This window comes from Vigna umbellata, chromosome 3, assembly GCF_029865625.1.
Source record: "Vigna umbellata cultivar VRB3 chromosome 3, Vumbellata_1.0, whole genome shotgun sequence".
Lineage (NCBI taxonomy): Eukaryota > Viridiplantae > Streptophyta > Magnoliopsida > Fabales > Fabaceae > Vigna > Vigna umbellata.
Window position 1 is genome coordinate 15,774,277 of NC_142167.1, and position 27,310 is coordinate 15,801,586.

At 31.5% G+C, this 27,310-nt stretch overlaps 4 protein-coding genes across 5 annotated transcripts; 2 read left to right on the top strand and 2 right to left on the bottom strand.

Annotated features, from left to right (window-relative positions):
* Nucleotides 1–1,241: 1,241 nt before the first annotated feature.
* LOC124826922 (cell division cycle protein 48 homolog) lies at nt 1,242–6,980 on the top strand. Its single transcript, XM_047299890.2, has 9 exons — nt 1,242–1,333; nt 1,439–1,604; nt 1,681–1,906; nt 4,214–4,980; nt 5,078–5,299; nt 5,410–5,481; nt 5,568–5,849; nt 6,035–6,394; nt 6,526–6,980. Exons 1-9 carry the CDS (start codon nt 1,305–1,307, stop codon nt 6,802–6,804), a joined length of 2,403 nt encoding a protein of 800 aa, XP_047155846.1. The 5' UTR covers nt 1,242–1,304; the 3' UTR covers nt 6,805–6,980.
* Nucleotides 6,981–12,407: 5,427 nt separating this feature from the next.
* On the top strand, nt 12,408–15,019 carry LOC124826923 (uncharacterized). Its single transcript, XM_047299891.2, has 4 exons — nt 12,408–12,576; nt 13,390–13,538; nt 14,377–14,525; nt 14,603–15,019. The coding sequence occupies exons 1-4, from the start codon at nt 12,528–12,530 to the stop codon at nt 14,688–14,690; spliced, it is 435 nt and encodes a 144-aa protein (XP_047155847.1). The 5' UTR covers nt 12,408–12,527; the 3' UTR covers nt 14,691–15,019.
* A 1,263-nt stretch (nt 15,020–16,282) lies between these two features.
* LOC124826924 (high-affinity nitrate transporter 2.1-like) lies at nt 16,283–18,807 on the bottom strand. The gene is made up of 3 exons (XM_047299892.2): nt 17,952–18,807; nt 17,574–17,689; nt 16,283–17,413 (listed from the first exon to the last, which is right to left on the bottom strand). Exons 1-3 carry the CDS (start codon nt 18,759–18,761, stop codon nt 16,747–16,749), a joined length of 1,593 nt encoding a protein of 530 aa, XP_047155848.1. The 5' UTR covers nt 18,762–18,807; the 3' UTR covers nt 16,283–16,746.
* A 5,159-nt stretch (nt 18,808–23,966) lies between these two features.
* LOC124826925 (5'-AMP-activated protein kinase beta-2 subunit protein) lies at nt 23,967–26,699 on the bottom strand. Of its 2 annotated transcripts, none has more exons than XM_047299894.2 (3): nt 26,432–26,699; nt 24,499–24,595; nt 23,967–24,409 (listed from the first exon to the last, which is right to left on the bottom strand). In XM_047299894.2, exons 2-3 carry the CDS (start codon nt 24,523–24,525, stop codon nt 24,083–24,085), a joined length of 354 nt encoding a protein of 117 aa, XP_047155850.1. In that variant the 5' UTR covers nt 24,526–24,595; nt 26,432–26,699; the 3' UTR covers nt 23,967–24,082. The 2 variants fall into 2 exon arrangements, with proteins under 2 accessions (XP_047155850.1, XP_047155849.1); XM_047299893.2 differs by having other exon boundaries at nt 26,501–26,698.
* Nucleotides 26,700–27,310: the final 611 nt, after the last annotated feature.

Sequence of the window (27,310 nt, forward strand, 5' to 3'; positions counted from 1 at the left end):
TTAAAAGCCAATTCTGCACTAGTGCTGGTTGGAATTTCCAAAAGTGTTGAGATTGGAAATCATTTTTTTTTTACATTATTAAAATTATTTAATTAGCATAAAAATACTTTAATAATAAAATAGACAATTAAATAATTTGAAACAAAAATTAAATATAATTATATCAAATAAATCGTAACATTTTTAATATAATTAATTGATGAGCATAAAAAACAACATTATAAACAATACACTGTATACTTATACCCGTATCACAGTTGGTGACTTAGACATTTTTCTCTTTGCAGTTTTGTGTAAGTAATTTTTTCTACTATGAGTAATCATTTAAATTTGAAGAAGTGTTTGATAAAAAATAAATAAATGTTTTATAATAAGTAATTATTTTACTTAAAAAAAACTAGTTATTAAAATTATAAAACTGAAAAATACAGTAATTAAGAAGGTAAAATTAGAGAATAAAAAAGATATTTTCTTTATATATTCTTTATATATAGTTATAGATGGTAAACTATTTGACATTTTTTTTAAATTAATCATTGTTTTAAATGCATAATTTATTAAATTTATAAAAGATATGTTTTTAAAAAATAACAAAAAAAGTGGATACAAAATTTTAAGAATAAAATAACTTGTATTAGTAGAAATAAAATCGGTACTAAAATTATAGATACTAGTAGATATAACTGTTTTTTTAAAATTGATTATTTGACATTTTTTAAATTTAACTATGATTATAAATTAAAAAATATATTTTTAATAAAAAACTATTTACAAAATAAATAAAACTTTTCTATAATAAAATTAAAAAATATTCATATTTATTTTTATAGTTATAATAATAATAGTAATAGTTTTATTATTTTTTTTTATAAAAGAAATAAACATACATGCCCTTATATTTATATCTTTTTAATTCAAAGATGTAATCAAATGGAAATATTATATCAGATTTATATGCGCATTATTTACTTTGTTAGATTTTGAAAAAAATCTAAAGATTTAAAATAATTTATTTTTAATCTACTATCAATGTTTTGAATTGATTTTCTGTTATTTATATCTGTTCCAGTTTGTATTTAAACACTCTACTAATTATATTATGGAAAATTCCAACTAAATTTACAGTTACATCTCATATTATATATTATATTTTATAATTGATAAAAAAAGATAAGTGATTGATTCCTAATTCCTTATAAGAAGTTATAAGAGGAGACAAATCCCTCAAAGAGTCACTCATCCACTGCTCTCTTCTTCTATACGTTTCGCTGTCCAAGACTCTGTTTTCATCTTCTTTTACACCAATGTCTCACCATGCTGAATCGTCCGACTCGTGAGTCAACTAGTCCTCGCTAATTTTCTTGTTTTTCCCCAAATGTTGAATTAGCATGCAATGAAATTGGAGTGTTTGTTTTTGTTTTTTGGAATCGAATTTCAGGAAATCCGAGAAGAAAGACTTCTCGACAGCGATTCTGGAGCGGAAAAAATCTCCTAACCGATTGGTGATCGACGAAGCGGTTACCGATGATAACTCGGTGGTTTCCATGCATCCTGAAACCATGGAGAAAAATCAACTGTTTAACGGAGATACTATCCTCATCAAGGTTCGCTGAATTCTACAAAGTTTATTTAGTTTCTGGAGTTTTCTTTTTTATTATTGTTATTGGATATGTGGTGCAGGGAAAGAAACGTAGGGACACGGTTTGCATTGTTCTGGCAAACGAGAAATGTGAGGAAGCGAAGTTAAGGATGAATAAAGTTGTGAGGTCGAATTTGAGGGTTCGTCTTGGAGATGTTGTGTCTGTCTATTGCTCTGATGTTCCGTATGGGAAGCGTGTCCACATTCTTCCCATTGATGATACCATTGAAGGTCTCACAGGCAATCTCTTTGATTCATATTTGAAACGTGAGTCATACCTTTTCTTTGCTTTTCTGTTTTGTTTCATCATTAGTTTTCTTCAATATATATTTTATATATTAAATCACACCTCAAAGTATTGGTGCATGCTTAAATTTAGAATATGTCATATATTTACTTGTATTTGACCAACGTATTATATTTTTCGTTTACCACTACTTATTCTCAAATTCACTTTTTTCAGTTCATTTATTTTTATATTCAAATTTTCTCCTAGCATTTATAAAGCACACACATTATTAAGTTTAAAAGTTAAATTAATTATTCTTATACGAGGATTGTCGTGGGATGTTGTGTCTGTACATCCGTGCTCTGATGTGCTTCGTGAAAAGATGAGTTTGGGTCGATAGTGTCAATTGGTTAGGGGTGTTACTCCCTCCACCCCCACACGTCTCTTCCTCCACCTCCCCAATTTTCTAAAATGCCAATTATATCCTTCTAAAATGACAATTATATCCTCAAAAGTTAAAATTTTTTATTTTTATTATTTTAATATTTTAATTTATTTAAAACTTCTGATTTACTTCCCTCTGCACCTCTTCCTCTCTTCCATTTTCGTTTATCTTTCTCTCTTCCGTTAAGCTTCTTCTCCACCTATAACAAATTCATATTTTAACAAATTCATATTTTAACAAAATTATTACGTTTAAAAACTAACCATATATAACATTTAAAATTATAAATTTAAATATAAATTACTGTAAATAAAATAAACAAATAAAATAAAAACGAAACGTAAAAGGAACACTGCCTCTGGAAGGATGACATCCTTCAACGGATGTCAACATCCGTTGAAGGCAAAACGGATGTCGACATCCGTTTTGCCGTAAACGGATGTCGACATCCGTTTTGCCTTAAACGGATGTTGACATCCGTTGAAGGATGTCATCCGTCCATAGGCAGTGTTCCTTTTACGTTTCGTTTTTATTTTACTACGTTTTGCGGCTCATGCAAGGATTATAGGCTTGGATATTAAAAAGATTATTGGAAGTATGGGAAGGATTTAGGGTTTAGGATTATTGGAAGGATTATGACTACGTACCTGGAGAGGAACCACGACAAGGACACTACACCATAAACGCACTGCACCACGTACTGCACCGAGAACAAGAAGAAGATTGTTTGATAATTCTTTTCACGATCACCAAGCTTTGTAGAAAAATATTTTACTCATACAAGGAACTACGTAGGTTATCAGTGAAATATGTTATAAATGAATAAAATTAAAAAACAACAATTTTAAAAATAAAATTTTACTGAGGGACAAAATAGTAAAGGAAAGGTGGAGGAAGGGGCAAAATAGTAAAGGGGAGGTGGAGGAAGAGATGTGTGGGGGTGGAGGGAGCAACACCCATTGGTTAGATATTTATCATGGTTTGGCCCGTAGAGGATCAAAGAATTTTGGGCCTTTTACCCTACACCTTTAAACTTTCTATCTGAACTCCAAGTTACTAAAAATATCCTTAAATTCAATGTTTTTCTTCCTTTAATATATATTCTGCATCTTCAAACCGTTGTGGATTGAGTTCGAGAGAGAGAGAGGTTATTTAAGAAAGAAGTGGTGCTGGTGGTGATTCTTGTGAGGTTAGTGGAGGGAACATATGTACGAAACATTATCATGAGATTTTTAGGTTTTAATTGGATTTCGAAATTTAATGAATCGGATTTTGAAATCCAATTATAAAAAAGGGCATAATAACCATTTTTAATAAAAATTAAAAGTACAGAGTAAAATCCTTGAAAGTACAAAGTGAGATGCCCAAAATTTTTTATTACAAAAGTTCAGATTATTAGCTCAAAAGTTTTATAGGTCAGCCCGATCTTCTTTTAAAAAAATATTTATTTTAAATATAACTAAAAACTGCATTTAATTCCTACTTTTTTTTAAAATTTAATTACTTTTAACTTATTAAAAAATTATATACAAACTATTATCTCATACTAATTCAAATCTCAAAATGATAATTTGATAAACATAAATATTTTATATTTATTTAATATTACCTTCCTTTATTTTATTTTTCTTTCTAAAAATATATCTTTTATAATTATTTTACATCTTCAAATATAAGAAAACAAAAACATTAATTAAATATGTATCACAAATTCACACATTTTTCACAACATAAAAAGTTAATTAAAATAAATATTCACGCTAATCAAAATAAATATGAAAAATAAATAATTTAGTTAACTTTAATAAATACTAAAAATATTTCATTTGATGACGTTTCCATTACATATTTCTGCAGTTGTATAAGAGGTTTTGACTACATTTTTGTTTATAATTTGCAGCATATTTCTTGGAGGCTTATCGTCCTCTGAGAAAGGGAGATCTATTCCTGGTTCGAGGAGGGATGAGAAGTGTAGAGTTTAAGGTCATTGAAACTGATCCTGGGGAGTGTTGTGTGGTTGCTCCAGACACTGAAATATTCTGTGAGGGGGAACCTGTGAAAAGAGAGGATGAAGAAAGGCTGGATGATGTTGGATATGATGATGTGGGTGGCGTCAGGAAGCAAATGGCACAGATTCGTGAGTTGGTAGAGCTTCCTCTTAGGCATCCACAACTTTTTAAATCAATTGGAGTGAAACCACCCAAAGGAATTCTGCTGTATGGACCCCCAGGATCTGGTAAGACCTTGATAGCAAGAGCTGTTGCTAATGAGACTGGAGCGTTCTTCTTTTGTATCAATGGACCAGAGATTATGTCCAAACTGGCTGGAGAGAGTGAAAGCAACCTTAGGAAAGCATTTGAAGAAGCTGAAAAGAATGCCCCCTCCATCATATTTATTGATGAGATTGATTCTATTGCACCCAAGCGAGAGAAAACACATGGTGAAGTTGAAAGGAGGATTGTTTCTCAACTTTTGACTCTTATGGATGGATTGAAATCTCGTGCACATGTTATTGTTATTGGAGCTACGAATCGGCCAAATAGCATGGACCCTGCATTGAGAAGGTTCGGTAGATTTGATAGGGAAATTGATATTGGTGTTCCTGATGAAGTTGGGAGACTTGAAGTCCTTCGCATACATACCAAAAACATCAAGCTTTCAGATGATGTAAGCTCAGCATTACTTAACTCTCATTTATGCGATGTGTAGCTTAAACACATTTTTATTTTTCTTTTATTGAACTGTACCGGTTCCCTCACTGTAGGTTGATTTAGAGAGAATATCAAAAGATACTCATGGATATGTTGGTGCCGACCTTGCTGCCCTTTGCACTGAAGCTGCTCTGCAATGCATCCGGGAGAAGATGGATGTCATTGATTTGGAAGATGAGAGCATTGATGCTGAAATACTGAATTCTATGGCAGTTTCAAATGAACATTTCCTTACTTCTTTAGGAACTAGCAATCCATCTGCTTTACGTGAAACTGTTAGTAATTTTTTTCCTTTTTGTTCTTTAAATTTAAAACACAATTAGCTGGTGAGAGTTTCTGTCTTTAATGTTCTTTCCCCTAACTGCTTACTTTTTTTTTTGGAAAGGTTGTCGAGGTGCCCAATGTCAGTTGGGCAGATATTGGAGGTCTTGAGAATGTCAAGCGTGAGCTGCAAGAGGTCATAAATCACATCTATCTTGGTTAAAGATTTTTACTTAGTTTAATTTCAATATAGTCTGAAAGAATCTTACCTTTTTGGTGCAGACTGTTCAATATCCTGTGGAGCACCCTGAAAAATTTGAGAAATTTGGTATGTCACCATCAAAAGGAGTTCTGTTCTATGGTCCTCCTGGATGTGGGAAAACTTTGTTAGCCAAAGCAATTGCTAATGAATGTCAAGCTAACTTCATCAGCGTGAAAGGCCCAGAATTGCTCACTATGTGGTTTGGTGAAAGTGAGGCCAACGTTCGAGAAATTTTTGACAAGGCCAGACAATCAGCTCCATGTGTCCTCTTCTTTGACGAGCTTGATTCTATTGCTACCCAGGTCTCTATTTTTGTCTTGTATTTGTCATATTAAACCGAGTTTTAGTTGTGTCTGTTTTTGTTATTGCTAATAACATGTTTTGAAATACTCCAATGATCTTACTCACCAAAGTTACATTTTGGATGTTATTTAATACCTTTGCAATTGTTAGTGTACTCATTTTTTTCACCTTGTCATTGTTGTAGAGAGGAAGTAGTGTTGGGGATGCCGGTGGAGCTGCTGATAGAGTTCTGAATCAACTTCTCACTGAAATGGATGGCATGTCTGCTAAAAAGACTGTGTTCATAATTGGGGCAACCAACAGACCTGACATCATTGACCCAGCTCTTCTACGGCCTGGCCGTCTAGATCAACTGATATATATTCCTCTCCCTGATGAAGAATCCCGTTATCAAATTTTCAAGGCATGCATGAGGAAGTCACCTGTCTCAAAAGAGGTTGATTTGGGAGCACTAGCTAAGTATACCAAAGGCTTTAGTGGTGCTGACATAACAGAGATATGCCAGCGGGCATGCAAATATGCTATTAGAGAAAACATAGAAAAGGTATTATTTTGCATAAGTTAGTCACACCACTCACTTGTCCTTTGATTATTCTGATTCTTTTCCCATACCTGCTCAGTTAGTTTCTGATCATTATGTTTGATCTGGGTATATATCTGTTGGGTTTCTTTCAGGACATAGAGCAGGAGAAGAAGAGAAGAGAAAGCCCTGGGGCCATGGATGAAGACAATGAAGAAGATGTTGCAGAGATCAAGGCTGCTCATTTTGAAGAGTCAATGAAGTTTGCGCGTAGGAGTGTTAGTGATGCTGATATACGTAAATACCAGGCATTTGCTCAGACCTTACAACAATCCCGTGGCTTTGGAAGTGATTTTAGGTTTCCAGAGACTGGTGGATCTGACCCCTTTGCAACTTCTGCTGCTGGGGCCGAAGAAGATGATCTGTATAGTTAAGTTTTTCTTTATTTGAATAGTTTGCTCGAAAGACGTCTTTTAAGGTTTTTTCTAGATTTTAATTTTTATATACTTGAGAAAGTATCCAACACTAGTATCAGCTTTTGCAAAACTCGGATATCGGATAATTATATGATGGACGAATTTTTTATTGTGTTGGAAAATAATTGAGTATATCTTTCGTAGCTTGCTAGCCTAGTTTCATTTCAGCTGGTTTATCAGTATAACGTTATCAACCTAACTTTGAAGATTACCGAAGTTTTTGGATGTGATCAATTTATTGGATATCATTATACTTGGAGAATTCACATGACTGTTGTGAGAATCAATTGCCAAAATATCTTTCTCAGTCATAATTTTGTAAACAATCACTTTAATAATAAAATATTACACGTCAAGAAATGTGATAGATATAATCAAAATGACAAATTATTATTGTATGATGTATCGGGTGTGGGTAAAAATAACAATCTAGACACTTTTCACATTTTTTTTATTTTTTCTATTTTTATATTTATAAATTTTGAAATGACTTTTTAATTAACATTAACATAATCACAACTCAAAAATAAATAGATATATTTAATTTAAATGTGATCATTTATAATGTGTAAATCATGATCTAAAAATTGATAAATGTATTTAATTTGTAATATGATCACCTAATTGGTGTTTGACCGAAAAATGATTAGCTATTTGAATTAACCGTTCAATAAAAAATAAGTAGTTGTAGAAATGTTAACTTTTATTCACCTAATATTCATTTGAAAACGTTGATGGTTAAATCATAAAGTATATAAGTGTTAAAATATTAAAACTCAGGAAAATAATTTGACAAATAATTAGGATATCTTTTTGCAATTGGTACTAATATGGTTATAATTGTTTATGCTTTACTATTACAGGCTTAAAGAAAAGATTGCATATTGATTTGCTTTGTCTTGACATCAAATGTACATAAGCTAATAATGACATTAGTTTGCCCTACCCTATGCTCAGTGTGCTCAATATAGTACTTAGAAAGAATAAATGTTTTATTTATTTATTTATTTTTAAAACAGGTAAATTTAGTTTTAATTTTTAATATTATTTAGTCATTTTTAGTCTTTTAATTTCAAAATGTTTTATTTTTAAATCTCAAAGTGATTTAAATAATGTTTTAAAAAGGAAAAAAGTGGTTTACATAATATGCTAAGAGGAATAAAAGTAGAGCATTTAAAAATAAAAAAGATAAACAAAAACACAACTTTTTTTTTATGGGAAATTAAAACTTAATATACATCTCTGAATAAAATCGTATTTTGGAACGTATAATATATGTGCCCATTTTTATATTTCTTTTTTCTTCCAATTAGAAGGTGCTTTAGATAAACTTGGAAAAGTAAGACTGTTCTCTATTTCTTTTTCCAAACAAACAATCTTTTACTTAGAAAATTGAATCTAAGAAATTTTTATTAACTTATTTAATTATAATAACTTCAATTTAATCTTTTACTCCTTACACAAACTGAAAAATTGTAAGCCAATGCGCCAATCACACTTAATATATTGTACTTCACGATAACATGCAAAACATTACATAGTATAATATCACATCACCCTATTGGGGTGGTACATGGTATATAATGTTCCTTTGGCGTTATTACATGCATGGCAAATATGCTGACGGCTTGGTAAAAACAAAAACATCTTCTCTGTTTCTCATGTTCTGTCAATGTTTTAAACATTGACCTATACAAAACAAGAAAAGAATACTAACATTTTCACCTTACCTATGCACATCCCTCAAAATTGCAACAAATATCAATCACAAAATGCAAAGCAAAGCGACACAATCTTCTCATCTTCCGACCATTTACAAACACCTGAAACGAAAGTCTTCCCCATTGACCACGACATCATCATCCTCATCCTCATCCTCGTGGCTTCTCCAATCGCATTCCAGAACAGCCACTAGAACCAAGAGTGTCATAGTTGACGAATCTGCTCGGAGCCGAGTTATGCCTATACCCTTTTGGCAAGCAATTCTTTACCTGTCCCTCACGGAAGACACTGTGTTTGTGACCGAGACGTGGCTTCAGATAAGTTTCAGCTTCGGATAAAAAGAGAGGCCTTGTAACTGTACTGGGAGCACTTCGAGGAATGACCCTTGCAGCCATGGCGATGTGAAGGGAATCCAGAGAAAGGATGAGGAGAAGGGCAAGAAGGGAGATATGTGTAGTGGGAGACATCTAGATATTTTTCGAACTTGTGTTTTTGGTCTGAGTCTGTGAAAGAAAGAAGGGGTTTTATGGTAGATTGTTATGCAGTGGTTAAACCGAGTGTCTTAAATAGGCTCGTGAATAGCTACAGAATGCAGGTATGCACAGCTCATTGGTGGTACACCATAACTTTGGAGGTGTGGTGGAGGTGAGTTGGCGAGGTTGGTGTTCTTTTTTTTCTGTGTTTCGAGTGAGGATGCTCGTGAGTTCATGTTTATTGCACTCACTCAAATTTGTGCTGTTTTTTGCCCCTAAATCCAAGTAATATCTTCTTTTTGTTCACAATATTAGTTAGCATATGTCTCACAATAACACTGTTTTCTCTTTATTAAAGTGAAGAAAAAAGTGTTGCAGGAAGTCACCTGGTGAAAAATAATTGAGATTTTGCCAACCAATTGGGGAACCATTTAAAGAAGATTGTAGGTAACATAATAGCACAATTATGAGTGTGTTGATGAGTCAGTGTAAGAATTTAAGTGGATTAATTAACAACATCTGTATCATCTCTATCACTATATATACTCTTTACTTCCCATTATATTGGTTGGCCACCTAATCATCCTCATCAATCTCTTTCCTAATGCTAGATTTTCCCCCATTCACACATTCCAAAAAAACCCTCTTAATAAATAACACATTTAACTCTTCACCTCAAGGTTAGACAAATCATGGTAAAATAAAAATCTTAACTTTGCATAAATTGAAGATAAAAATTGCAACTTTTAGTGTTTTTATGTGAATATCCATTGCCCTATTAATTGAAATGATTCAACAAGTACAAGGGGACATGTAAATCTTGTGATGTTTAAAGAGAAGCAAAAGAACATGAACCCCACCCCGGAAATCTTTTGTTTCCCCTCATCTTTTTTCAAAGTTTATGCAATCTGGGAACAATTGGTTAAGTTGGGTCTGAAATTTAATAGACATGGGCTTCTTAGTGCAGTTTAACTACTGACACTCCCCATAGCTACTCTCACCCAACACGTAGCTTCGTATCTCAGAATCGGGCCCACTATATTTCCTTCACACATGAATTCTTCTTACTTTCTCACACACTCCCCCCCAGATATGTAAAGTGGTTTTCGGATCAAAATCAACCATTTTTCACTGACACTAATAATTACACAAAACTAATCTGGAATAGAAGCAGGAGAATCTGTAACAAGTCTTTGAAAACCTCACGCATAGCTGAACCACCCACAGTAAAAGATCATAAAATGTGCAAACTCTATCATTTATGATTCACATTCATCAACAAAACGTTGAAAAAGAGACCGACATCGTTTTCACACTCGACTCTTAACACATGGTTATGTTTTTTTTTAATCAATTCAACAAAATATGCAGTCAAGTTTTATTTATCTTTCAGTAAATTAGAAAACTCGGTTAGTTCATTTAAACATTGGACTACGAAATCATAATGCTAAGAAACTATACATTAATTTTTCCGAAGACACCGCCATAATTAGTTTGCTCACGGGAAGCACGTCACAAGTTGAAGCTACATTAGACACGGGTATGACACAATTCAAACAAGAATATTGCTGAATATTTAAATTTTTTAGGACACAATATAGTATAAGAAAAAAATAAATTCATGCGAGTTAGAACTGTATAAATCTCGAAAGAAAATATCAAGAATTAAAATGTTGAAAAAAATTATATTTTTTCTTATTATTATGATATACTTATTTGCGTTACAATAAATTGAAAAAATTTGTAAAATAGAGTTATTATTTATGAGTATTCGAAATGTTCATGAGTTGCAGCGTTCAACCTGAATGCGTTTTCTGACACACATGTGACATATACGACTGTTATTTTAAAGTGCTTGGAATTTGTTTATCTTCGTAACAAAAACTAAATTATTAGATGTAAGTATTCACACACACTAGTTAATGTATTCGTCGAAATAAAATACATGTTCAAATAACTTTGTATATATTATATAACTTTAAGAAAAGTAATAATAGAAAAATGAGTTATTGAGTATATTTTGTTTTAAAGCAATATTAAGTATAAAAACTTCATTTTACTTATCGTTATGAAAAAACATAAATATTGCTTACATTTTTTTACTACAATGTAAGACCAAAATCTTAATGTTTATTTAAACTTAGTCTCCTATTAAATGATAATGGTACTTATTAATGGACTACCTGAAAGGATTGATAAAGTGATTTAACTTAAAATGAAAGAAAAAATATGAAGAAGTTGTGGTTTAATTCTCTTATTAACATTTCGGAGATAAAAGATAAATTTGATAAGTTTAGAAAAAAGGAAAAAGGATTTTATAAATTTATTTTTTTTATTAACAAAATATTAATAATTAATATTTATCGATAAAAGTTTTTAATTTAAAAGGTGGGAAGATTATGAAGAAAGAATATTTCAATTAAATTAAGTTTACTAGAATATAAATAGAAAATATAATATTTTTTTCTTAAATGACCATCTCGATTGTATCTAAATTTTTTCAAAAATTTCGAAACATTTTATGTTTGTTTCTTGTTTATATTTTACCAATTCAGAGAAAAAACAAGTTTAGGTATCTTTTATCTTACCAAAATCTTAATCTAAGTCTTTTTACATGCGAGAGTTATATGTCTGATCATAAGGAAAATATAATTTATATTCTTTCAAATTTAAAAAACAATATATTTTAACATCTATATATAAATTATAATTAAATTTAATTATTAATTTGGTTTTAAATTAGAAATAGATCATTTTAAGAAATAAGTATTACATTGAATTAAAATTTTAAATATAAAAACTAAATTAAAAATAATCACTCTCTGTGACACGATAAATTGACATGTGATGATTTATTCTATTTTTTAAAAAATAAAAAATTTAAAAAAATAAATTTTTACAAATTAACACATTACATATGTAAGAACACAATTTAAACTTAATGAAAATAAACCATTAAAAAAATAAAATAAAAAACTAAATTAAATAAAAAATAAATAAAAAACGAAATCAAACAACTAAACAAATACGAAAATAAAAAATATAATTAAACTAAAAATTAAAAAAATAAATTACAAAGACTATTTTAAAAAGATATGTCTAAAGAAGCCAAAATATAAAAAAATACATATTATATATATATATATATATATATATATATATATATATATATATATATATATATATATATATATATATATATATATATATATAGAGAGAGAGAGAGAGAGAGAGAGAGAGAGAGAGAGAGAGAGAGAGAGAGAGAGAGAGAGAGAGAGAGAGAGAGAGAGAGAGAGAGAGAGAGAGAGAGAGAGAGAGAGAGAGAGAGAGAGAGAAAACATGTTAAAATCTAACCTACCTGTATTTTGGTATACAATAATGTTAAAAGAAATATATTTTTGGAAATTGTGGGAGAGAAGATGATAAGAGAGCGGCAGAGAAAGGAAGGGTGGGTGGACAGAACAGAACCGAACAAAACATAACAGAATGGCTACCTCTGTATCACTTCCTTGCTTCTCTCACACTCACTCTCATAGTAAGATGCTTTCTTCTTACTTTCCTAAACAAATATATTTATTGTTCTTCATCAATCCTTCTTGTACTTTCTCGTTTCTTTATTTATGTCGTATCTCAAACATAATAAAACAAGTAGTTAAATTTGGTGTGGATTGAAGATGGTGTGTCTGAGTGAATATACACCTATTGGATGAGGAACTAGTTCTGGTAGGAATAGCCGTGTAGTTCACGTTCACCGTTTCTCAGATCAACAACGATACTGTTTTCAACTGTTAATACAATCAATGCTGCTTGAGGGTTCTTTAATTTTTTTGTTTGAATTCAATTTAATACGCACAATTTGATAGTATTTGTTACGATAGATGAACAAGAATACACAGAACTAAATACATGTTAGGAATACACCTTAAATATACCATTGAAGATAGAACAAAATTCTGACTTCCAACAGAGAACTGAACTACTATATTTTACTTAAAAAGGCTTGCTGGTGATATCTTCAAGATACTTATTTATAAATCTTACTGTTAATAGTTAATGTTACAACTTTCTCTTTTCAAGGATCTTCCCTCTTTTTTTTTATGAATAATAGTATTTAACAACTGTCTAACATTTTCACCCGTGATGTAATGGAAACTAACCTTTTAATTCAATTCTCCCTATTCAGTACTGAAAGATAAAAAGTAATTACTCATTTACTTGATGCATAGAATATGGATGGCTCTTCCATCTCGTCTGTCACTAAACAAGAGATTCACTGATGAAAACTGTTGATGTTGCAAAGTACGAAGGGAAAGCTGTATTTGCTATTCTCATTTTATTCATTTAACAGATGTTAAGTTACAGCTGCAAAGAAGGAGAATATCCACCGTTTCCTCTGCTCTGGCTGAGACTGCAGCTTCAATGGCAGTAGCTGTAACTTTCGTTGGTGCAGCAGCTACTCTTATCGTAAAGAGATCCAAAACTTCTGAACCAGCACAGGTCAGAACCCCTCGTTATTGATAGTATCAGAAACATGATTAATTGTACTTACTAACTCAGCAATATGCCATGCTACTGAAAAACAACCTTGCTTGTCCAAACAATTAACAAAGGCTTCTCTATACTTCAACTTTTCAATGGTTGTTGCAGTTGTAGTTTTAGTGTAATGTATAGATTGAACTAGCGGAATTCACATATCTTATGTGACATCACTAATTCTGTTTCACTAAAGAAATTTCATGGAAAAATTAATTGTGACGATTAGCTCTAAATTATGTGTAGCAGACTATCTGCTGAAGAACTCTATCAAATGGTTAAACTGTCTAATGGAGGGTAGTAATAGACAGTCTAGAAGTGGTGCGTCAGACAGTTTATTTGGACAAAGATTTATTAAATTTAGCTGTCTTGACGGTTTTCTGTTCTATATATGAATACCTTTATGAACTTAAATATTATAACTGAAATTGTGTTAGACTTATTGTGTATAGAACCTTCCAAGATCAATGAGTGTTTTCTTTCAATTTTATTCTTGTGTTTTGTTACATTGTTATTGTTGACAACCCAACATTAATAGGGTTAATCTTTCATATCTCTTGACAACTTGGTAAGTGTTTTCCCCTCATTGATTTATGGGCCAACTCAATTTTATAAGGAAAAAGATTCTTTGACACTAATAGTTACTATTTGACAATCCATTATAGGAGTAAAGTGGTTCTAACAAAAGCGAACTTTTGCATTTGTAAAGAAAAATGGGGTAAAGAAGGAAAAAACGATGATTAAATCGTGTGCTGAATTTCGCACTGTTTATCTAAATTAAGTTTTTGATTTGAAATTAAAGATTCAATCCAAAGCATGTGAAGATTGTGGAGGTTCTGGTATATGTTCTGAATGCAATGGTGAAGGATTCGTTCTTAGGAAACGTTCTGGTGAAAGTTCTGATCAGGCAAGAGTGCCGGCCAAGAATATGGCGACTCGATTCACAGATCGGTACTATTTTCTTACATCTCTTTTCCTCAAATAATTATTTTTTCAGTTTAGCCATTCGAGTGGATTACTTATACCAGGCTTCCAAAGAAGTGGAGCTATTGTACAAAATGCTCTTCTGGTCGATCCTGTTCAACCTGTGGTGGCAGTGGAAAACTAAGTTACTAGTTTAGAACTGCATGCTGTCAACCTAGCTAGCTCATCAGTACTACCGTTTACACACATGCTCTTGTTGAAGTCACGGTTCAGAATGAGGCAACATAATGAACTCAACGCTTATTAGTGATTCACATCCACTTTGATTTCCTTGATCCATTCTGCATGAAGCAAAATTCTATGTATATGCATTTCAATGGAAGTGTATAGTGAGTTTTTACTTGATTTGGAGAGGTTTTGAGTTTAACATATGTGGGGTCTTGATAGAATAGGATTTGAGTTGAACTAACATGCATATTAATATACTCCTCTTGCAAATTGATGGATGGCCATTCAGATTATTTGTAGCATGATAAAAAATCTATGCTTCATCTCAAGGGAGAGTATTAACATGTATGGTTAAGAAAACATGGTTTTAGTACACACAGAACCTTGAAAAAGAGAGTTGTGAATCTACTGAAAGAAATAAAGATGGAGAGTATGAGTATTTAAAGATGAGAAATCATATATGAAAACCTATTTCTTTTAAACACCTAATGGATTTTCATTAATTATTTCGCTTTTCTTATTACATTAATACCTATTTTTCTTTCTTTACGCATCATTTAAATATTTAATTTCGTATGATAAAAAGAGAAATAAATATGCCAATTTGGTGTTTAAACTGCTTACGCAGATAAACAATTTCTTCAATCTTGTTGGCTTCTTCAGTGTCTGTAGACTCTGTACCATTACTGGAATGAAAAATACTAATAATTTATGTGCGTGGCCAAAAACTGACAATAGCTCACAGACACATATCACACTACTTGTACTTTGTCTGGCATTTGACATTGTCAAACACAAAGGTTAGCATTTGCCGTCCGAAGAAGTTGGAATTGAATGAAACAGGAAGTAGCATATACGCAGCATACGACAGAAGTGGTTAGCAGACGCAAGCACGTTACCCATGTAATTAACAAATAAAATTTACAAAAGGGTTCGATGCAACACTTCGGCCTTGATCTTTTGAGTGGATTTGAGTGAGTGGATTTGAAGGGATTTGAGAGAATTTGAAGATAAATTTTTTTGTCGTTTATTTGAGTGAATTTGGAGGTAAAAGAGAGTGAATTTGAAAATAAATGTTTTTAATTTGTCACGTCAATACAATTCTATATTAATTCTCACAAATTTTATTTTCAAATTCACTCTCATTTACCTCTAAATTCACTCAAATAAATGACAAAAGTTTATCTCCAAATCCTCTCAAATCCCCTCAAATCCATTTCTTCAAATCCACTCAAAAGAACAAAGCCTTCCGAGTTCACACTGAACCCAAGTCAAGTTAATGTTTTTAATTATTGAAATCACATTGTGTTGGTCAGATATTAGGCAACTTACCTTAAACAAATCTTCAATAATGGAGTTTAGGAATTAATATATGAATTCAATCGCTGATTCCATTCCACTAATTAATAAAACGTCATCAAAGAATTCCCACCATCTAGATCCGTGCTGACTTTTTGATTGAGAATGAATTAGTGACTTTTTTATTCTCTATTTCTTTTACAAGGCAGAATATTTAACGTGCCCATCTCATAATATGAGTATATATCATTTGCACAACAAAATTCAAACACAATATGCTTTATTAATTATTTTTTACATCACTTTTTTTTCGGTATAACGATTCATTCTTGCGTATAACACGTATATACGCAAATCCTTACACAGAAAGAGCAGACCACTCCTATCTAGGAATGTGTGAAAGACTACTACACCAAAAATCTAAAGCGCAAGAATCATTTTACTGTTTCAGCATTTTTTTAAAAAGAAAACTACTTATTCAACATGAGATTCCCTTAAGGTTGTTCTTGACATTTTCTACTGCAGTAGTTATACCTTGCAGCCTTAAAACATGGGATCCAGATTACCTGCATTCACTTTTCAGCACATTCACGCATCAAACAATAACCGTTTGACTTGGATCAGATGACTCATATTTTATCTAAACCAAGTTTTGTTCGTTTGATCTTCGTCCAAGGGTTATAAATGCGACAAAGGTGTGAATGTGTGGAAAGTGGAGAAGCTAGATATGGGTTGGAGTTGTGTTTGGTGGTGTGAGGGCCGAGGCCACACGCTTACCTCTTTCTGAACGGCTATTCTCAGCAAATTTCAGACTATTCTGATGTAAACCCTTTTGCTTCTCTTCCTCATTCCATTCAGAAGTGTAATAATATTCTTCAGTGGACTTATTGATGTCTTTTGAAGGAGGGAGGAACATGCCACCCCACTGGGGGAAGTGAACAAGAGTCACAGGAAGAGTGCAACACACAATCATGACACCCATCAAGGAGAGACCAGTGGATGTAGAAAACCTTGAGGTTGAAAAGAAGATCAACTGGGTCAAACCAGAGCCAAAGTTGCCACCTGCACCAGTTAGACCGGATATGATCCCCAGAGAACGCCTTGAGATGAAAGGAATGATGCCAAAAGTGGCACCACATGCAGCTTGAGCGCCAATAGAGAAGAGCATCATAGCCAAGACTGCAATGGGAAGTGAGTTGGCACGACCAAGCCATATGCAGAAAACACCTCCTAAGGTTTGGAGGATCCACAGGTTCCAAAGCCTGCCCCTCATGCCGAACAACCTGGCTGCAACATCAGAAGTGTATCCACCAAAGGGACGAGCCAGGAGATTTGCCATTCCAAATGAAGCAGCGATGATTCCAGCAGTGTGTAGCTTCAGATTAAACCTGTTTACATCAAATTAACCAATTACTTAAACAGATAGTTATTATAAAAACTATATTAAATAAAAATATAAATTTTGTTTAATATTCATTCTTTGATCTCATCAGAGAGAATTAGTTAGTGGGGGATATTATGTATGAGTTCGATGATGAATGAACTAACCTGTCATAGAAATACTCAGCAATAACATTATCAGTGGTTAATTCAACTCCCATAGAGTACCCATAGAGGAGGGTAAAAATCCATGTCCTGTAATTTGTTATGGCATACCATAACACCTGAACACAAAATAAAGTCAAGTTAGATAATGAGTTAAAGCTTGAAAAAGTCTTTCTTCTTCTTCCCAAAAATTTGACCAATTTTGTCCGATTAATGTTTTTACGGTCACTAGTCGTAGGCAAAGAAGGAGAAATTCATTTTCGTTTTCTATTTCCACAGTGAAATCAGATTATATAAGTGATTGAAAATAGAAAATAAAAATGATGTGAGAATTTTACAGTTACCGAGAGATGAAAACATATAAAGAACAAGGAGGCTAACCTTGGAGAATTTGTCTTTGGCAACATTACCCTTCTTCTGCAAGGAACCAAGGTTGCCATCAGGCAAATCTTGGCCTAGGGTTAGGACCAAGATCCCCATGATGACATGCAACCAACCTGGAACGAAGAAGGCAATTCTCCAGGCAGTGAAGGGAGAAGCTCCAGCTCTTCTGATCAATTCGTAGACCAAGGGCATTATGAGCTGAGTGGCTCCGCCACCCATGTTTCCCCACCCTGCAGCAGTCCCATTCACAAGCCCAATAATCTTACTGTTGAACATGGTACTCATCCAGTACTGACATGACACAAAAGTGGCCAAGGAGAACCCAATCATGAACCTCACTGCTATATATCCTGCAGCGTCATCCACAAACGACATGCAGAAGACAGTTGGGGCAGAAAGCATGATGAGGAAGGCACAGCCATAACGAGGGCCCAAGAGGTCACAAACTGCACCCATTGTGAGCCTGGAGAAGATGCTGCCCGAGACAGAAGCAACCCCGGCATTCCCAATGTCACTCTTGGTGAGGTTGAGGTTGTCTCGAATGATGGGGACAAGAGGGGCTGCTGCAAAGGTTGAGACAAAGCATGTGAAGAAGGATATCCAAGAGAGGTGGAAGGTTCTCATATGGGGATTGGCCAGGGAAAACAGTTTAAAAACCTTGGCTTTATGCTCAGAATCAACTGGCAAAGCAAAATTTGCCGTTGTGTCAGTTGGGACCATAGGGGAAGCCACTGAGGCAATGAAGGTTTGTTCCCTCCCTGTCACTCCATGCATGGAGCTTCCCGGAGATCCCTCAATATCACCCATTTGACCTTAACACTGTCTTGAATGAGAAAAAACTCAGTTGGTTTGAGATGTGATGGTGATGCTGTGAAGGAGAGACAAGGAGTGTGTTGTATTTATAGTAGTGTTGAAGTCGTTGACTATCCGCTAAGAGCCAATGAGATTCCCAACGGCTGCAAAGCTTTAAACATTAAAGAAAACTGTATTTCAGGTAATCCATTTTGCCGCGTATATACGTAAAAGAGCCCATGCTATGTCTCAAAGGTTCATGTGACGTATAATCAACTCTGGCACATGTGCTGTTAAATTATAACACTAGCACTTAAATAGTTTTATTATTCAACCAATTTTGCCTCTAACTTAACCATTCTGATTGATTTTTGGGTTAACCTCGGTCGCTAATATTATGTAAAGTTGTCTCAACTTTTACTAGAAATCTCTGCATTCCTTGAATACAGATTTCAATATTACTTAATCTTTTAAATCTGATATGATAATAAGTAACTATTCCCATCTCGATGTTCGTCAAATTGTTAAAATACTTTTAATTTAATAGACAATCTAAGATTTATTTGCATCTAGTGTTTTGCTGCTTCTTCTTTTTTATTTGAAGAGTTTATTTATTTATTTATTTATTATTACACAATTTTTATTCTCTCTCAATTGGTTAACACATTTAACATCTAAGTTCACTAATTATACCTCTAACTATTTTCCTCTTCATTACAACCTCATTTACACGATTTGTTTTTCTTTATATGGTTTTGTTCAAATGAAAGATTGCTTTATGAAACATATAAATATCAATTTTATAAAAATTAAATCGTTATAGAGTATCCATTTGATTATTTCTATTTTTTTTGTCACATAATAAAAGATGACTATGAATTTCAAATAATCAATTGTATAAATCCTTAGTTAGTTTATTAGGTAATCTATAATGTCTCTCTCCAAAATTATTAGTTTTGTTTTATTTGAAGAAAACTTCTTTCATTACACTTTTTTTTCATTTTCTCTCAACTCTTTGACACATTTGATATATCAGGTGTATTTGAATCTTAAAGTAATTTCGCTCTCAATATTAGAAAAAAATAATAATAGACGTTGAAGTAGTTGTGAAATTTCGAGTATTCTTCTCTATAATTATATGCCAATGTTACTTTATGTTTTACTTTAAGATTTAGTTATAATTTTTTTCTTAAAATTTCACATTAAAGAAAAGTGAATGACATTAAATTCTTCATAACATCACACTTTTTTACGTATTATGATTTATATTTTTGGTTAAAAAGGTTATTTAATGAATATTTGAGATAATATAGGTAGAAACTCGGATAGGGGTCCCACTGGTGAGATTAAATAGTAATACATACTTGATGGGGATGAAAACGAAAATAATTTTTTTAGTTTAGAAATAGGATGAATATGGTTAAAATCAAACATGTCCAGTTTATATTTGGGAGAACCTGAAGAACAAATCTAAGAAAAAACCATTTTTCATACATTTTGTGGCACATATACTTCCTCTTCAGTAGCAAAATCAGTTTATGTAGCATGAACAGAAGACAAGCAACCTGTTAGATAAGTAAAATGAATTAGTTTGTCACGACAAAGTAAATCAAAATATTCATAAAGAACGAATGTTCAATTTTGTGTCAAAGAAGATTGTTCCCAAAATATGGTAACTTAAATATAGAAGTGAATACGCACACAAACCGCAACCTAATCGAAGGTAATCGGAAATGTCTAAAATGCTTTCATGAGGATACACAAAATTTAGAAAAAAGAAAATATAACTTACTTTTAAAAATTATATGTAATCGAGACATAGTTTTTCTTATACCAAATAATCATTATTGTGTTGCTTTTATCCCATTTACATCCTTCAATTTCTTCTTATTTATTATACAACAGTGTTAAAATACATTTAAGTGATATAGTTACAAGTACTCGACTATGAGATATGGTCAACATCAAAATGTTTTGATCGAATACATGTTGGTCTATCAGAATAGACATCTAAACAATGTTGATTGGTTTGATTTAAGATCATGATGTGCAACTAAATAGTGTGATTTATTAAAGATTAATCAAAATAATTAGTTATATGGATCACATCCAATAAAAAAAACTCACAAATATGATATAAATAATATAATTTTTCCTCAAATTAGATAACATTATAAAATACTTATGCAGTTTTTTAGAATTGGAAGTAAATTAATATAAAAAAATGATTTTTTTTTTCCGGTGAGAATGCAGCTATTTATTTATTTATTTGCACTTCTTTTTTCAAGTGTGAGAACATCTGACCAAATTTATTAATTGATATTCAAAAACCAAACTTAAATATGTTTCAGTGACGTAGTGTTACAGAGTTGACAAGTAGAAGAGAAGAAGTAGCTTCTCTACTAACAACTTTGGGCCCACAGCAAATCGAGTTGAAAGTCAAACAATAACTATATGGCCATATCATTCATTCATATTTCTCTTAAATATATACCAATTTCAATTTCACTTAAACACAATTTCTTATACACTCATGTTTCTATTATAAATATGTGAAAAACCCACTTCAACTTGTTCACCAACATGAAAGTTTATAATAATAAATTCAGTACACCAAAATACTTACAAATCATCTTAATGACTCGATCAGACAATAGTTAATAACATATGATAATATTATTCATATATTATGATTTGATTTTATATATAGTAAGTGAAGGATTTTTCATACATTTATTCCGGGAAAGTCATATATACCTTTTTCACGTGTATGACTAAATTTTTGTAAATAATTTATTATAATAAATTTTAATATCCTATTAAAAGATAAATTTAAATTGTCATATTTTTTTATAAAATCAAGTAACATAATTTAACTTTATCTCAATAAAAAAATATTTAAAAAATAATGAATATGGTGAACAAAGAAAATAAAGATATATATACTGTTATCGATTAAAAAAGTACCTCTCATGATAATAAACAAGGTATTTTAAGCAGCTAATTAGAAAAATATTATAAAATAAATTTAATTAACACAAACAACACAGTCCGTATATATAAGCGTCCCACCCTTTCAGGATCACCTAGAGTTCTTTCAATATTGTTCAACATCCACCATTAAGCATTATAATAATAATAATATTTATTATTATTAATTTATATGTCTTTTTTACATCAATTATAATAATCTTATACCTTTTCCGTATTACGTTTTAAACACGTGTTTATATGTCATTTCATTCCAATATATTCGTATATGTTGCCTAAAGTACGAAAGTGATTTTTTGAAAATACAAATTATTAAAAACTTATAATTAAAAAAATTTACAAAAAGAAAAAGTGATTTTTTTATAGCATGTCTTAAGTTAAGAAAGATGTTTACACATGTTACTAGACATCAGGGTGTTGCTCCCTCCACCACCCCAAGTGCTTCTGTACCTCATCACTATTTTTTTTTATTTCAAAAATACTTTACATCTTCTCACTATTTTCTTTTATTCTAAAAATATCCTGCACCTCCCCACTATACTGAACAATCTTTCTCTTTCTCTTTTTGCATTAATGGAACATTCGTATGACTTAGATTTAAACTTGTAATATATTGCAAAATATAAAATTCAGAGGAAACTTCAATATTAGTGCTTCTACCACTTCCATTTTATAAACTTAAAAGTTAGATGCAAATACAAAATAATAAATATAATAATATTAATAGTAAATAATATATTATTATTATTATATACTAACTTTATAATGACGAAAGAACTAAATAAATTCTAAATCTTTAACAAATAACTTTTCTTTTATATTTTAAGTATTTAATAATATTTTTATATTATTTATCTAATAAATTAAATACTTTATTCAAGTTATTCGAGTCAAACATGTCAGTAAGTTAAAACATAATATAATGTTAAAAATTATAGATATTAAATGTAAAAAAACACACACATATATAAACATTTTTCTAGAAATTTAGAACAAAATTTTACCATTTATTAAATAATTTGAAGAAAAAAAAATATTGAACAGTGAAAATAAGATTGAATCAAACTTATTTAAGGGAAAATGTAAATAAAATTTTGTAATATATCACAAGTTTAAATCTGAGCCATGTGAATGCTTCAATAATGTGGAAAGAGAAAGAGAAAGATTGTTGAATATAGTGAGAATGTATAGGGTATTTTTGGAATAAAAGAAAATAATGGGAAGGTGTAGAGTATTTTTAGAATAAAAGAAAATAGTAAAAAGGTGCAGGAGCACTTAGGGTGGTGGAGGGAGCAACACCCTAGACATCAAATTGGGTCACATTACATTTGTTATATGGATTGGCGAGTTCAATCCACTTTTTCTATTTATGATTAGCAGTAATATCATAAGTTACGTGGGTATTGTTTAGCTTGTTGAGTTTGGAGTGTTGTATAATAAAAATATTGCTATATATTGTGATAAGTTCAATTTAACATAATTAATTTATGAATTTTTTTAACTTTTTTTTATTTAACCTAAAATTTAAGTTCACTTATATTTTGAGGTTATAAAAATTAAAAATAATAAATATAAATTATTATATTGTACCTAAATAGTCTTATAAAATAAATATAAATATGCATCACTTTTAAAATGATTATGTAATATTTTGGTCAGTTTTACTTTTATTCATCAATGCATAAATGTTATCTCACAAAACCATCTAACGAACATTATTAATATAACTATTCAAGAACCAAACTTTAAAACAAAGTTACACTAAACTAAATTTATCATAAGTAAGAACACCAAATTAAAATCAAGGATCATTTATGAATATTAAAAATATATTCATAGGAGCATGCTCTTTCAGTTCTATGAGTACCTGTTTTTGTCAACATTAATAGAAGATAGAGAAGAATGTTTGTGCAAGATACTTTGGATACTTTAACCTTTTCAAAAGCCTGAAATAAGTATAGAATAAAATAGACAATTATTTTAAAACTAATAAGCTGGGTTAAAATGCAAATGAAATGAAAGAGTATATATATCAACATATGTAATAATAATTTAATGGAACGGGTGTTTTAGAAATAGTTGATATTGAATTCTTATTCCAGTTTCAAACATCTGTTATATATATATATATATATATATATAACAGATTCCCATCAAATCATCCAAAACTTATTATTTATAATTGTGCCACAAGGTTAAAACGAATTTACAAACAAATATACAGTTAAATTACCAAGAAATAATCTACTTAAGTTCATTAAAATATCATTTCCAGTAATTGGAATATTGAGTCTACAATAAATCATTACAAACAGTCGTCGGTGATTAAGTTTCGAATATGAACATTAAATGCCTGTATTTCCCCTTCTTTGGACTGGTTTGTAAAGGACGACTGTAACATATTTAGAACGGAAACGATGAGTGAATCCCAAAGCCACCACAGATCTTGGGGACTCTCTATTCTCGATGTAAAGATGATTTAGAATCACGTTCTGAGGCAATGGAACTGTTCCTGCAGTGTCTCTGGTAGCAGGATAATTGAGCAAAGTGTGTTGCAAATGTGAAGGCACCATAGGCGGATCCCTTGCCTCATCTTCATTTCCAGGGTAGACATTGTTGTAACTGGATTCAGGTGATTTTGGAACTTCAAATCCCACCACAGTTGCTTCATCCTGCATATAGATAATTCTATCTTTCAGACCAACTAGGCTACTACAGACAACTAACTAATAGATGAAATTACAAAGAATAAATCACTTGCATGATTTTCAGAGTGAGAATTGCTCATCTTAGAATTGAAATCCAACTGCTAACGGTGTGAATGCATCAATTAGAACCCAGGTGAGATTCCAATATACCTGAAGAAAGAGCAGCTTTTAATGCATATACTTGATGCCGGTTTATTAGTTAATCTGAGGCAACATTTGCAAACAAGCATTGTAATCACAAACGCACATCAAATCTAAAGCCAAATTTAAACCGACTCAAACAACAATAAGAAATCATTTGTCCTCGAATATATGTCAAAAGGCATGCGTGCAGGGGAAGATGCTAGTGCATTTGCAAAAAGAAAAAATGGACAAGCGGTGTTTTATGGACAATAGATCAATTGAGTTGTTCAGTAATTGCAATCCTAGGGTAAAATGAGCAATTGTTTTCTTCAGTCTGACACTAAGAACAAAGAGAATGCAGTTTATATCCGTAACGCGTAATAATATTCTCAGCATAAATCTTCTAGACCAACTAAATCACCACCCTTCCCAGCATGAATTGCAGGTTCAACTACGTAACAGGGACCTAACCCGCAAACTCCTCTCATGTATTCATTTCGCTCAACGTCAATGATAATAAAGAAAACAAGACACAAGGAAGGTCACTCAAGCCATACTTGATCAAAAGAAATCTACAACTTTAGGAATGAGAACTCCCCGAGTGGTAAAGTGTATTACTATAAATCTGAGTCTATATCATGTACTATTTGCAACGTTCACTCAAAAATAAGTTCCGTATGCAGCATCTTTGTTAATTCTTTCGAACTCACCTTTAGCATAAATGTAAAATGCCTGGTCACTGGCCAACCCCGCCTGAGATAACTACCCTCCTGAGATAACTACCCCTCCCAAAGGTGAAAAGAAATTTATGAAAGTATTAATGGCACTACTTTAGTAGCTTAGTCAATGAACGATTGAGCTCCACCGTTTTTAATCATCCAAAAGTCTTACAAAATATTACAGCTATATAACTTCTTTGGACATTCCTTTATGACAGGCCATGGACCAAAGAAATAGAAATGCTGATCAACTCATGACTAACTCATAACACATTAAAACAAAGAAAGATAAAAAAAACTTACAGTGTTCAATTGCACTCAATTATTGTAATCTAAAGAAATACATTTCATTCCAATCCAGCCATCGAAGTTGGGAAAAACTAAACTGTCTAATATAGGCATATGCTTGGCTTAATCACAATGGTGCACTCTAAAACTTAGCATTTGGCTGAATGTAACTAGGATTAAAATTTTCATCAATAGAAAAACTGGATATACGCAAATAATAGTCTAAAAAAACTCGCTCCACAAACACCAAGGAGGAAAGACATACGCAATAAGCCATAAGTACCGGTGTTTAAACAACCAATTATAATACAAAGACACAGGTTGAAACCATACATGTCATCAATGCCACCGCCACTCCAGACGGAAATTTTTAGATTGAATTCAGGGGAGGCACAATCCACTCAAAATGAACACAACTGAATACAATTATTAAAAACACAAGCCAAATGTACTCGGTTCTAACCAAAAATCAAGCTATAAGCATACATGAAAAATTACTACCCTCCTTATAAAGCAAAACATTAAATCCCTAAATAAGATTATAACTGCATTTCTTTCTCCACGAAAAATTGCCCCAAAATCTTTACTTCATAAACAACAACTTAGAATCATAAACCAAGATGCAGTTCCCATGTTTCCTTCTATTTCTCACAGAATCAAAAACAAAATCAAACATTCCACCCAAACAACCAAAAACCGAAAACAGAGCACACATTCATTATTTCTATTTTCGAAACAAAATACCCCAAATCGAGCATTCCAGTCCTACTAAATTCGAGCTCCAAACCCAAACTCGACACAACGGTACCACAAAAGAGGAAAACTTCCCTAATTCACAAAAAAAAAAAAAAATCACCGCTAAAACGACATGGCAGGTGCAGAGCACATTGAAGGAAGAAACGTGGAGAGAGAAAAGCAAATGTACCGCGTCGAACGATGGTGAAATTAGACGAATTGGAGAAAGAAAGCGAAAATAAAAGGCATGGATTGAAGGAAAATGAGATATGCAAGGTGAGAGGGAAGAAAGGGAAAGTGAAACTTTGAAACCCTTAAATGGCGATGGGAAAAGAAAGCAATATTTGTGTTATGTTGTGATGTGTGGTGTGTCCGGTCACGAGAAATTTTGTCTGGACAAGTTAAATAGAATTAAATAATAGGTTCAGTTATCGAGCAATAACTATAAACTAATTCAATAACATAACACCCCGTTTCACATGTCGCTTTCTTTTATTTATTTTTTCTCATGCATTCATAATAGAAAATATAATAAGAATTTGTGAATTATTATCATTTAATTACCTATGTATGAAAATATTAAAAATTATATTTTAAATTGAATTAAATCATGTTTTTTCCACAATTTAAGTTATGAAGAAGCTAAATTTTAAAATATTTTCCCTATAATTTGTGAAAATTATGACTTTTTAAGTTTTCTTCCAAAAATATTTATAAATAAATTTTTTAGAAATTAAGTTTCTATGAAATTAATGAAATTTCATTTTGGTCTCTAATTTTCTTTCATCCTTATAGACATTTGGAGATTGTTGTTATGGTATGCAAAACTTACTATACACAAATTTAAAAGAAAAACTATTATCCTTCCAAACTTTGAACTAAATATCACATATTAATATTATATCATAGACATTAGTAAATTTCAATTAAATATTTCACGCAATCTCTCTTTGAAAAAATAGTTAATTAATTTTGAAAAATACGAAGGACCAAAATCATT

Excerpts from the sequence above, each read along its gene's own strand:
- LOC124826925 (XM_047299894.2), bottom strand. The coding sequence starts at position 24,525 with ATGAGCAATTCTCACTCTGAAAATCAT. Across the intron at positions 24,410-24,498 it reads ATTCTCACTCTGAAAATCAT|GATGAAGCAACTGTGGTGGG; the intron begins GCAAGTGATTTA and ends ATCTATATGCAG.
- LOC124826923 (XM_047299891.2), top strand. The coding sequence starts at position 12,528 with ATGGCTACCTCTGTATCACTTCCTTGCTTCTCTCACACTCACTCTCAT. Across the intron at positions 12,577-13,389 it reads CTCTCACACTCACTCTCATA|ATGTTAAGTTACAGCTGCAA; the intron begins GTAAGATGCTTT and ends TTCATTTAACAG. Across the intron at positions 13,539-14,376 it reads AAACTTCTGAACCAGCACAG|ATTCAATCCAAAGCATGTGA; the intron begins GTCAGAACCCCT and ends TTGAAATTAAAG.
- LOC124826924 (XM_047299892.2), bottom strand. The coding sequence starts at position 18,761 with ATGGGTGATATTGAGGGATCTCCGGGAAGCTCCATGCATGGAGTGACA. Across the intron at positions 17,690-17,951 it reads CCAAAGACAAATTCTCCAAG|GTGTTATGGTATGCCATAAC; the intron begins GTTAGCCTCCTT and ends TTTTGTGTTCAG. Across the intron at positions 17,414-17,573 it reads GCTGAGTATTTCTATGACAG|GTTTAATCTGAAGCTACACA; the intron begins GTTAGTTCATTC and ends TGATGTAAACAG.
- LOC124826922 (XM_047299890.2), top strand. The coding sequence starts at position 1,305 with ATGTCTCACCATGCTGAATCGTCCGACTC. Across the intron at positions 5,300-5,409 it reads CATCTGCTTTACGTGAAACT|GTTGTCGAGGTGCCCAATGT; the intron begins GTTAGTAATTTT and ends TTTTTTGGAAAG. Across the intron at positions 5,482-5,567 it reads TCAAGCGTGAGCTGCAAGAG|ACTGTTCAATATCCTGTGGA; the intron begins GTCATAAATCAC and ends TTTTTGGTGCAG.